Source organism: Oncorhynchus clarkii, chromosome 12 (assembly GCF_045791955.1).
Source record: "Oncorhynchus clarkii lewisi isolate Uvic-CL-2024 chromosome 12, UVic_Ocla_1.0, whole genome shotgun sequence".
Lineage (NCBI taxonomy): Eukaryota > Metazoa > Chordata > Actinopteri > Salmoniformes > Salmonidae > Oncorhynchus > Oncorhynchus clarkii.
This window is the reverse complement of record NC_092158.1, coordinates 52,199,284-52,211,483: the sequence shown is the minus strand read 5'-3', so window position 1 is coordinate 52,211,483 and position 12,200 is coordinate 52,199,284. Positions and strand designations below refer to the sequence as shown.

The 12,200-nt window shown below is 41.9% G+C and overlaps 1 protein-coding gene across 6 annotated transcripts in view; it reads right to left on the bottom strand.

Moving 5' to 3' along the window:
* Positions 1 to 547: 547 nt before the first annotated feature.
* The window catches only part of LOC139420794 (prolyl 4-hydroxylase subunit alpha-2-like), a 33,118-nt gene continuing 21,465 nt past the window's right edge, over positions 548 to 12,200 (bottom strand). For 2 of the 6 annotated variants that reach the window (XM_071171069.1, XM_071171067.1), the window contains 11 exons: positions 10,882 to 11,019; positions 9,928 to 10,167; positions 8,699 to 8,898; positions 8,210 to 8,386; positions 7,927 to 7,997; positions 7,707 to 7,806; positions 7,431 to 7,484; positions 6,143 to 6,208; positions 4,785 to 4,853; positions 4,422 to 4,518; positions 548 to 1,101 (listed from right to left, as the gene is read on the bottom strand). In XM_071171069.1, the coding sequence (XP_071027170.1) occupies positions 1,031 to 1,101; positions 4,422 to 4,518; positions 4,785 to 4,853; positions 6,143 to 6,208; positions 7,431 to 7,484; positions 7,707 to 7,806; positions 7,927 to 7,997; positions 8,210 to 8,386; positions 8,699 to 8,898; positions 9,928 to 10,167; positions 10,882 to 11,019 (1,283 nt within the window). In that variant the 3' untranslated portion in view covers positions 548 to 1,030. Of the gene's footprint in view, positions 1,102 to 4,421; positions 4,519 to 4,783; positions 4,854 to 5,872; positions 6,327 to 7,430; positions 7,485 to 7,706; positions 7,807 to 7,926; positions 7,998 to 8,209; positions 8,387 to 8,698; positions 8,899 to 9,927; positions 10,168 to 10,881; positions 11,020 to 12,200 lie in introns of those variants that run through there. The other 4 variants (XM_071171070.1, XM_071171068.1, XR_011635539.1 and 1 more) reach the window with 4 other exon arrangements.

The window sequence follows — 12,200 nt, the reverse complement described above, 5'->3', positions numbered from 1 at the left end:
ATCTAGGCAAGTCAGTTAAGAACAAATTCTTATTTACAATGACGGCCTACACCGGCCAAACCCAGACGACGCTGAGCCAATTGTGTGCCTCCCTATGGGACTCCCAATCACGCCCGGTTACATACATGAATAGCCTTTCTCAATGGTGGAGGTGATGACATGATGAAACAGTAATGTTACACAACTTTGTTCACAAGGTTACAACATAGGCCTTCCAATGTAGCCTGGTCTCATATCTGTTTGACAATGACTGACAAGGAGTTGGCAGGATAGCACAAACAGACCGACCCTCTAGTGGCTAACTCCTGAAGTGGTTCATATCGGATGATGACTAGTCCTTTTTTCTTGCACTTAGATCATGCAGGCAGCATTGATGGGATTTATCAGGCAGTCAGATATTAATCATGAGCCTTAGCCAATTTTAGGCTAAATTAGAAAAATGTAATCATAAAATAGGTTAGGGCTAGGCAAAACCTCATAACAACTTCCATTTGACAGAGCCGTCAAGAGATCAGCCATCACAATAGTGAATGTAGGCCTACTGCACTTTGAATCAAATACACTGTTTATTCTGCTCCACATTTTCCATCTTTTAAAAATGTCACAATCATACAGTGTAATAATTTAAGAAGTCTATAAATACAAACGTAAATGGACAGGAATAGATGAAGCAGTATGTTCTGATAGGGTTGTGCAGTCAGTATGTGGTTATGCATAAGTCATTTTTGTATGAAACATCTGAATGCTAAACAAACATGTAAACAAAACAAGAAATCAGATACTTTAACGCTACTTTAACGCTACATATCCATTTCTCTTTATCTGCATAGTTACTGCAGACTCCCAAGCTTCAGATCATTGTTAAAAGCCATAATGGATACCACAGTAGGTAGGTGTGTGTGTGTGTGTGTGTGTGTGTGTGTGTGTGTGTGTGTGTGTGTGTGTGTGTGTGTGTGTGTTCAATCAAAAGTTCAGGCACTGCAGGTGGAGTGTACTCCTCCAGGCAGGGGTCAGGGGTGAGAGGTCAAGTTCAGTCCACTTCTGTCAGGCCACATGGCCTCCTGAACTCCTGACCTCGTTCGTGGATCCATTTGTTGGACACTGGCAACAGATTTAAAAAAAAATGTACAGTATGTCAATGTCAGTCTCAATTCAGTGGAAGTCTCAATTATCTCCAATGTGTGAGATTAAGGCTCTGTTAAAACCTACAACTACCAGGAAGACTCCATTCACAGGTAGATGCTTCCTATTCCAGAAGTACAGTGCCTTCAGAAAGTATTCATACCACTTGACTTATTCTACATTCTCTTGTGTTATAGCCTAAAATCCGAATGGGCAACAAAAAAAATGAAAAATCTCACCCATCTACACAATACTCCATAATGACAACCTGAAAACATGTTTTTTGAAATTATGGCAAAGTTATTGAAAATGAAATATCTTATTTACATAAGTATTCACACCCGAGTCAATATTTTTTGGAAGCACCTTTGGCAGCAATTACAGCTGAGAGTCTTTCTGAGTAAGTCTAAGAGCTTTCCACACCTGGATTGTACAACATTTGCCCATTATTCTTTTCTAAATTCTTCAAGTTCTGTCAAATTGATTGTGGATCAATCCTAGACAATAGTTTTCAGTATACTGAACAAAAATATCAAACGCAACACGCAACAATTTCAAAGGTTTTACTAAGCTACAGTTCATATAATTAAATGAAATCAATTTAAATACTTTTATTAGGCCCTAATCTATGGATTTCACATGACTGGGAATAGAGACATGCATCTGATGGTCACAGATACCTTAAAAAAAAGGTAGGGATCAGAAAACCAGTCAGTATCTGGCATGCAGCGTAGAGTTGATCAGGCTGTTGATTGTGGCATTGGAATGTTGTCCCACTTCTCTTCAATGGCTGTGCGAAGTTGCTGGATATTGGCGGGAACTGGAACATACTATTGTACACGTCGATCCAGAGCATCACAAACATGAAACATGAGGTGATGGCGTCGGGTGAACGGCACGACAACGGGCCTCAGGATCTCGTTATGGTATCTCTGTGCATTCAAATTGCCATCGATAAAATGCAATTGTGTTTGTTGTACGTAGCTTATGCCTGCCCATACCATATCCCCACCACCACGGGGCACTCTATTCACAACGTTGACATCAGCAAACTGGTCTCCCACATTACGCCATACACTGCTATCTGTACAGTTGAAACTGGGATTAATCCGTGAAGGCCACACTTCTCCAGTGCGCCAGTGGCCATCGAAGGAGAGCATTTGCCCACTGAAGTCGGTTACGACGCCAAACTGCAGTCAGGTCAAGACCCTGGCGAGGACAACGAGCATGCAGATGAGCTTCCCTGAGACGGTTTCTGACAGTTTGTGCAGAAATTCTTCAGATGTGCAAACCCACAGTTTAATCAGCTGTCCGGGTGGCTGGTCTCAGATGAGCCGTCAAGTGAAGAAGCTGGATGTGGAGGTCCTGGCCTGGTTACATATGGTCTGCGGTTGTGAAGCCGCTTGGACGTACTGCCAAATTCTCGAAAACAACGTTGGAGGCAGTTTATGGTAGAGAAATTAGAATTAAATTATTTGGCAACAGCTCTGGTGGACATTCCTGCAGTCAACATCCCAATTGAACACTACCTCAAAACTTAAGTCATCTGTGGCATTGCGTTGTGTGACAAAGCTGCACATTTTAGAGTGGCCTTTTATTGTCCCAAGCACAAGGTGCACTTGTGTAATGACCATGCTGTTTAATTAGCTTCTTGACATGGAACAGCTGTCACGTGAATGAATTATCTTGGCAAAGGAGAAATGCTCACAACATTTGAGAGAAATACATTTTTTGTGCATATGGAACATTTCTGCTATCTTTGATTTCAGATCATGAAACATGGGACCAAACTTGCTTTTACATTTTTGTTCAGTGAACACTTTGTATTCAGGACAACTGGTTAATTGCTTTGCCACATTTTTTTGCAACTTATTATGTGACTTGTTAAGCAAATGTATTTAGGCTTGCCATAACAAAGGAGTTGAATACTTATTGACTAAAGATATTTCAGCTTTTCATTTTTAATTAACTTGTAAAAATGTGAAAAACGTAATTCCACTGACATTATGGGGCATTGTGTATAAGACAGTGACAAAGAAAATCTGAATTTAATCAGGCTATAACACAAAAAAGTCAAGGGCTGTAATTAATTTCTGAAGGCACTGTAAGTGTATGTGCAGGCAGACTTTCAAAAAACAAACACTGCAGGTCATTCCATGTCATTTCCACAAGCCATGAAACCCACCATCTCAGATTGTTAGAAACAGAAAAGATAAGCATTCCTTCAACATTATTTTGTTGAAAGTTAATTTGATCTTTGAGAATTTAAGCCAACTGATTATACATAAATTGGCCATTTTATTTGATAGGATTCATATATTATTCAATAAATATAGTACCCAACCTCCGATTTGGACCAAACTTCTTCTTACCAATAAGTAAGACATGAGGAATCCAAAAAATGCTTGCTAAGAGAAGGTCAACAACATCTATTTCATGTAGAACTGTCTTGACTTGTAGGACCACATCATTTACAGTATTTTTTACCATGAGCAATTCGTTTTCTACCCAAAGGTGCAAAGAAAATGTTGTGATCCATTTAATATATACAAGTGACCAGCAAAATTGGTAAAAAGATGTGACAGTATAGCAGGAACAGAACCATCTAGTGGTCAAAACCTGGTACTTTCACAAAGTTTAACAGGAAATAAAGGCAAGTGACTTCAATGACTAATTTCTCTGAACAGGGGGAAATAACCGTCACCAGATTCACAGGGAATACATTACATAGTATGAATAAACAATACTCCAAGATGCAGCTTCATACCGCTTGTCAAACACAGAGAACTGATACTGAACACTGGTTGTTGGGGTGGGATTGGTGTGAGGTGTGAGGTGTGGGGGTGGCTTTCGTAATTTTTGGGGGATTCCTCATGGCTTTCTCATTGCTTGGAAGAATGTAGGTCCAAATCAGATATCTATTGAATATTATATGAATCATATAAATTAAAATGGCCAATTTGGGTGCAATCAACTGTCTTCAATTCTCAAAGACTAAATTATATTTTGACCTAATGTTTCAGGAATGCAAATCCTACCTGTTTCTAACTACAGAAACGATTTCAAACCAATCTGAGATGGTGGGTGTCAATCTTCTTTCTTGTATTTTTTGATGTGGAACGACCCTGAGGTAACATTCCTATGAAGGTTTGATTGCAGCCTATGTGAGAGATACATACAAGGAGCACCGACTAGGAAGTAGTCAAAGAAACACATCAAATGACTGACACCAATTAATTGATTGATATTGAGATTAGACGCTGCTTGTGAGTTTGGATTAAACTCTCCATCCAACTCACCCCATTTACATCCTACTAACACAGGACAGGCAGCGTGTCTGGTCCTGTAGTCTCCCTCTCCACTCCTAAAGAGGTTGTACCAGAAGACTGCAGTTCCCTGTGGACACACAGAGGAGACATACCTGTTCAGTACATGTAAGTCACCACTGCATCGACATGATGGCCCACTATAAGATAGTGTGTGCCATCTCAACCCATGGTTACATATATTTGATAAAAAGGGCCAGGAGTTTTCCCTGACCATGTGACCTGACCAGGAAAATCTAGAGCCTTTCATCTAGAGTTTTTCATGACCAGGTGACATGGCCCTATAATGATGAGGGTGGTACTTGTCTAAGAGTAGGTGAATGGTTTATCTCTCACCTTTTTGGGATAGATAGCTGCTCCAAAGTCTGGGAACACAGTTGCTCCTCCCGCTTCAACATCACTCATCTGTCAGGGAAAACACAACCCTGTCAGCTGTCTTTACTGATATACAGTAAGTGCACTTATGAATGTACTATACTGTAAAAAAATGTGTACTGCCTTAAAAAAAAATACACTGTTTTAACAGGCGCGTAATGATACAAGTTACAGGTAGCCTAGTGGTAAGAGAGGCGAGCCAGCAACCGGAATGTTGCCAGTTACAATCCCACGTCTGACGGTATCAAATCCTAGATGACATTGCTTGTTGTTGTGCCCTTGAGCAAGGCACTTAACCACCCACAACAACTGCTCCACTGGCGCCCAGTGTGGCAGCCCCCTGCTCCAACCTGTATATGTGTACTTGTGTCTTTCAGAGGGGTTGGGATAAAGCAAAGTGACTTTTCTATTGGACCATGTGACCAATGGACGAATAAAGTGATCTTAATTTAAAAAAAATAACATGTAGCAACTTAAAGACTACTGACGATCTAAATAAAACAATAACATGTAGCAATGTAAAGGCTACTGAAGATCTAAATAAAACAATAACATGTAGCAATGTAAAGGCTACCGACGATCTAAATAAAACAATAACATGTAGCAATGTAAAGGCTACTGACGATCTAAATAAAACAATAACATGTAGCAATGTAAAGACCACTGACGATCTAAATAAAACAATAACATGCAGCAATGTAAAGGCTACTGACGATCTAAATAAAACAATAACATCTAAATAAGTGTCTTGAAAGTCTTGAAACTATGGCAAATTGTTCAATGACACTAAACATAATGTTTATTACACACCATTATACAGCAACACCAAGTCCATAACAGCCAGTCATTCAACTAGACAGAAGTGCAGCAGAAAACTAAGTGATCCAAAAGCACTGTAGTTTTGCAAAGCGTGGCACTCTTCTTCTATTTACACACTCACATCACGCATACAGTATTAGCATGGACCAAGAAACAAGGTAGCATGTTGTGGGGTAGGGGGGGGGGGGTACAACACGACGCAATATGCACTGAAATTGACTGACAGAGACTCCAAGGGGAAATGTCCTATTTTTGATCACCTTTTTTCCCGACAACCATCTACTAGGTTAGTGATGGTATGAGTATGCGGTAACACGGATTGTCAAATGGTTGAGAAACATGGAAATGTCAATCAATTGAAGTCCAATATTCAAATAGAGTTCATGGATCTGCCAAAAACAATAATTATGCAAAATGGAGACCCAAAAAAGAAGAGTCAAAATCTAAAATCAGTAACTGCTACGGTAAATTGACGGCAGCAACTGTATTCGCATACTTACGTAATTTAAAAAAGTAGCCACACGATTTCCAGTGCCTAATGTTTTGAAAGCATCAGGTTCATCTTTCTATGAAGATAAAATTTGAGAGTAAAACACACATTGAAAAAAAAACACAGAGACATGTACTTACGTAGTTCAGGAAGGTAGCAAGTCTATTTCCATCGACCATGATGTCCTGAGGACGCTGCAACAAATGTTTATAACTTTTAACCCAGACTGAAATGAATAACTCTTGGATCCCGCCACTAGGGCACTAAATCAATCATCTATAGCTAAATTGATTATTAACAACTGTTTGACTTATCATAGTCATTGAAAAATTAGTGAGGCCTAACCAATTTCACAAAATATGAGCTACTACTGAATATTTAGCATATTGAATATAATATAGAATAATGTAGATGATTAGATTCACTATTTGATTAATATGGATATATTTTCATGAAGTTAATTGATACTTTGTGCACTTCCCAGTGGCACTGTCTACAAATGGGTGGTGGCCTCGGGAATCTTGCGTTGCACAGTCTGAAACCTTCCAGACAGAAGAAACCTACACACATTACTCACTATAAAACCTTAAACTGTGCCCGAGTTTAAAAATGCAATCTTCATCCTGCTGTGATTTTTTGTTGTTGCCAGAAACGTAAAATAAAACAACTTCTGACCGTGTATTAAATGTGTTTTTAAAGAATTCCATAACTCAAATCACCACATATCAAAGCCAGCATGCACGGACAAACTTGATCATGTCCGAAAATGTGATGATTTTCTAAATGATAATTGTATATTTTTACTAGAGACTCTTCTCCTTATAGGAAGATGCACTCGGGGGTTATGGACATGGTTGAACTGTGACTCAACCCTTCATCTAGGGCCGCGTCCAAGAGCCCTGGTCAAAAGTAGTGCACTATATATGGAATATGGTGCCATTTGAGATAATACCTAGGTCTCGTTTGTCAATCTGCCATATAGGAATTCAGGGCCTCTCTTAGATGACACACTATTCTAGCAGTGGATGGTCAATGAGATGGAGAACCCCAGACAAAACTTTATAGGTCTACATTTGTCTTAGACATTGTCTTGCATGTTGACTGCTAACCCCGTCAACAGCTCAGCGGTAAACGTGTGTGCTACGGAAGTCTTTTTAAATTTTTATATCACAGGTCAGAATACACGTGAAAACATACTTTCTCCATAGAACCCAGCAGGATAAACCATTGCATGCCTGTTGCATCCCTTCTCAGATGCAACAGAGAGCAATTGTAGGCCGTCTAGAGGTTACCCTTACCCTGGAGAAATCAAAATGTGGCTCATATTGTCCTCCGACCCCATAGTTAGCAATCTGTTCAGTGAAAAGAGAAGAAGCTGAATTATTTAACAACATCTGAAGCTTGAGACTAGTCACACAAAAGCAGGTGTCTGTTAAGATTGTCAGTATAGTTTCAAAGAGTGAACAGGGGTATTCTTGCAGTGAGCCACCAGAAAATAGTATCCAGTGTTACGTAATATGCGTGTCTTAACAGGTAGAATGCACGTACAGTCCTATATAGTATGTGGTGTGTACCTGGAGTAACTCGGCAGTCTGGGTCGTCAGGCCTGTGATGTCCTCTATCCTCTGGTTGACACGCTCAATAACAGGGTCCTCCTCCCCCTCCAGCCAGGCACTGAAGGACAACAGATCCACTGACTCGACACAACACCACCACTCATTCACCCAGACATGAAGCATAGCTAAACATGAACCACAGAGGGCGCCAAAACCCTGCTTACCCATAATGACTCACCTTTTTGACACCCTGTAGTTCGCTGTGGTCAGAACGCCTGTTTTGGGGTCTCGAACAGTCGCTCTCGCAAGCTATACAAAGATTTACAGACAAGTAGGAATAAATATTGACATACAGCACTTGTAACATCTCATTTTCCCTTGGACATTCGCCACCTTATGATACAATGTTTCAATACTACCACTGAGACATACAGTATAGTGTTATATCTAAAAAATATAGATCATCTGTGAGGTAATAGTGGCCCTGCTGGTCCTGTTTGCTGCTCCTTTGCTCCTCTCACCCTGGGCTTGGCCAGCTCCTTAATCTTCTCAATTTCTGAGTCTGAAAGGGCGTTGAGGTAGCGGACGATGTGTGGGCTGTCCCACTCATCCTCCTCCTTCATGGGCTGGAGCAGCAGGCGAGGGTTCCTGTTCCCGTCATGGTAGCGGCAGTACAGCCGGCTGCGCCTCGCACTGGTCTGGATGGGGTGGGGACGGGTCGAGGTTAGACCGGAACTCACAGCTCCTCTCCAAAACCCTGTCAAATTACCGCACCGCTCTAAAAGTTCCCTCACAATAACTGCCTCTTTTAGACATCACCCTTTTGACACCATCTCATTTAGCTCCCCGTCTGCTTCTGCTCTCTTCTCAACTCCATGTCACTCCTCGTCACACCATGACAACGAGTGACAAGGAGTTGACATGATATCACATACTGGGAACAGGCTACATCTCATGCTCCTTACTTTTAAAAACACTGTCTGTGCGTTATAAGAGTCAGTCGGTCTCACCATTTTGACTCCCTCTCCCCTACATAGGCCCTCGTAGATCTCCCTCTCAGGTAGGTAGTCCTTGGGTCTCTTGTAGGTCCCCAGCTGGATGGGCTCCTCTGTGGCCGGCTCCTGGACCTCTTGGTTCAGCTCCTTCAGCTGCTTGGACAGCAGCTTCTCAAAGTAGCGCAGGTTCCCTCCTGCCCTCTGGTGGCTAGAGTCTGTAAGGACACCATGGGTAATGCAGTTCGGCAGATTAACAGGACATGGGGGAATATGAGGGAATTGTGTGATGGCACGGCACAATTCAACAACATTTAACTCTCGTCAATGGTTTGAGTGAAAAGGAACTGTCTCTCTCTGTGTGATGCTACTTCAACCATACAAAATAAATCCGTTTTGAGTATCAAGGGAAATAGGCCTAAACACTAACATTGAATGTCTGAAATAAGATGCGGTGTGGTGTTTGGAGTCAGTTGTTTCAAAATTGCCACTACATGTTATGAGATGAGAGACATGATAAAGCATTTAATTCAGTATAGCAAAAAGGCATTCAGTTACTTTAGTTAGATCCAGTTGTCTTTTCAGTTTGAATTACAGGAACCTCTAAAACAAAAATGTTATACCATCTCCCTAGTACTGTATTTCCCTTTGTTAACTTCAAAGGCTTTGAAGAGTTAAAAGTAGCACTTTTCCTGCCACAATCACACTGGGGATTGGGGGTCACAGACAGCTGTAAAAAAAAAGATACCCAAACTAGAGACAACTACCCAACAATATGTTACTCTAGCTAACTACAGCAGCTAATGTTATTTTAAATCTGATTCTTTACTTGGTAAATACGCTGGTAGATCTTACTAGTTGTTGACCTTGGGTTCGGTTCATTCAACTTCACATTTAAGCAAAGTAACCAGAACTCCATAATTGCAGCCTTCAACAAACAACATTCCTGATGCAGTTCAAATTAGCAAACCATGAGCACTCAGAGTTACGCCCTGTAACTCTGGACAAACACGAGAGGTTTTGAGAGGGTGATTATGTGAGAATGTGCGAAAAATATGACAGTATGTGAGGGACAGTGAGTGCGTGAAAGAGAATGTGTGAGGGAGAGTGAGAGTAGAAGAGATTGAGAAAGTGAGAATGCGTGTGAGAGATGGAATGAGAGAGTAAGACGTCTCTCCTGTTGTCAAACACCCCTAAAAACAAGCTTCTGGATATGAAACAGCGGAAACATCGCGTGTGAGTCCTACCGATGGCCACTAGGCGGCGTGTCAGCTCGATGGCACGGGGCAGGTCTCCCATCTGGTAGACGGAGTAGCTGAGATAGTCCAGGACATCGGCCTTGGACACCACGTGCTCCTCCCCTGCATCCATCTGCCTGAGGGCCTGCTGCATCCACAGCACCGCGTGGTAGTAGTCTGCCTCGTTGTACGCCGTCTTCCCCATGTCGTAACAGTCATCCACTGTCAGGATGGCGTTGTGGTGCACACCTGCAGGTATAGTATAGCATAGTATAATGCACCCTTTTGACAATAAAGCACCATTATGCTCTGTTTGAGGTCTCCTGGTAGCATGTCATAATAACATCCATTAATAAGACAGCTGTTTATGAGTAGTTTATCAACTGCTTACGAGGTTACTACATAAGAGTGCTCCATGAATCCACAATGGTGTTATGATACTGTAGTGGATGTTGCTATAGCAGCAGTAAGAGGGTCATATCAAAACACTTTGCTTTTGCAACCTTTTTCTGACATACCTCCCAGACATGGTGGGGTGTGCAATATTAGGATAAGATGCACATTTGTCATAAAATATATACATAGTGAATGTGTGGCCACAGCATTTGCTCCCGGTATCAAAACTGTTCTGTTTGAGCTTGCATTTCTGGAGAGGGCAAACATCTGGCTGGACGAAAGAGCAACCGTTCTCTGCAGTCTGGTAGTGGTGGAAGGGCAGGCTGAGAAATGCTCAGCTCACACACCGTCTACATCCCAAATGGCACCCTATTCCCTACATAGTGCACTACTTTTGACCAGAGTTCTGATCAAACGTAGTGCACTATGTAGGGAATAGGGAGCTATTTGGGATGCACCCACTGTGCTGAACACATCTGGAGGCTTCTTGAATCTTCCATGGCAGAGTTTCAGTGACTGTTCACACACAAAGAGTAGGGATGAGTCAAGGAGATGATAGAGCCTCACCAGGCAGTTTGCCCTTGGAGAAACTCTCGGAATCCAGTTTGTACGTGTCCTGGAGACGCATCAGTGCCTTGGCAGCACCTTTCTCATCCTCCTCGTCAGGGAAGTACTGCCTGTGTACAGTCATGTTGGAGATGAACCCTAAGGAGGGAACACAGTGATAAGGACACAGAGTGAAGAAGTGAAAAGGTTACGTCCCAAATACCACACTACCCACTACTTTTGACCAGGGCTTTGATAGGGACTTTGGTCAAAAGTAGTGTACTGTATAGGGAATAGGGTACCAAACAATGAGTTAAAGGCATCACAGCACAGAACATCTGCATTGGAGTTGCCTGGTGTGCACTGCTATGATGTGTGATAATGTAGTGTGTGAGGTCAAGACAACTAGAGAATGTTTATTTAATTTTTTGATTTCACCTTTATTTAACCAGGTAGGCTAGTTGAGAACAAGTTCTCATGTACAACTGCGACCTGGCCAAGATAAAGCAAAGCAGTGCGACAAAAACAACAGTTACACAAGAGTTACAGACAAACAAACGTACAGCCAATAACACAGCAGAACAATCTGTACAGTGTGTGCAGATGTAGTAAGGTTAGGGAGGTAAAGCAATAAATAGGCCATAGTGGGGAAATAATGACAATTTAGCATTAACACTGGAGTGATAGATGTGCAGATGATGATGTGCAAGTAGAGATACTGTGGTGCAAAAGTGCAAAAAATGTATTAACAGTATGGGGATGAGGTAATTGGGTGTGCTATTTACATATGGGCTGTGTACAGGTACAGTGATATGTGAGCTGCTCTGACAGCTGATGCTTAAATTTAGTGAAAGAGTTATGAGTCTCCAGCTTCAGTGATTTTTGCAATTCGTTCCAGTCATTGGCAGCAGAGAACTGGAAGGAAAGGCTGCCAAAGTAGGTGTTGGCTTTAGGGATGACCAGTGAGATATACCTGCTGGAGCGTGTGCTACGGATGGGTGTTGCTATGGCGACCAGTGAGCTGAGATAAGGCGGGCTTTACCTAGCAAAGAATTATAGATGACCTGGAGCCAGTGGGGTTGGCGACAAATATGTAGCGAGGGCCAGTCAACGAGAGCATACAGGCCGAAGTGGTGGGTAGTATATGGGGCTTTGGTGACAAAACGGATGGCACCGTGATAGACTAACATCCAATTTTCTGGGAAGAGTGTTGGAGGCTATTTTGTAAATTACATCACCGAAGTCAAGGATCGGTAGGATAGTCAGTTTTACGAGGGTATGTTTGGCAACATGAGTGAAGGAGGCGTTGTTGCAGAATATGAAGCCGATTCTAGACGTAC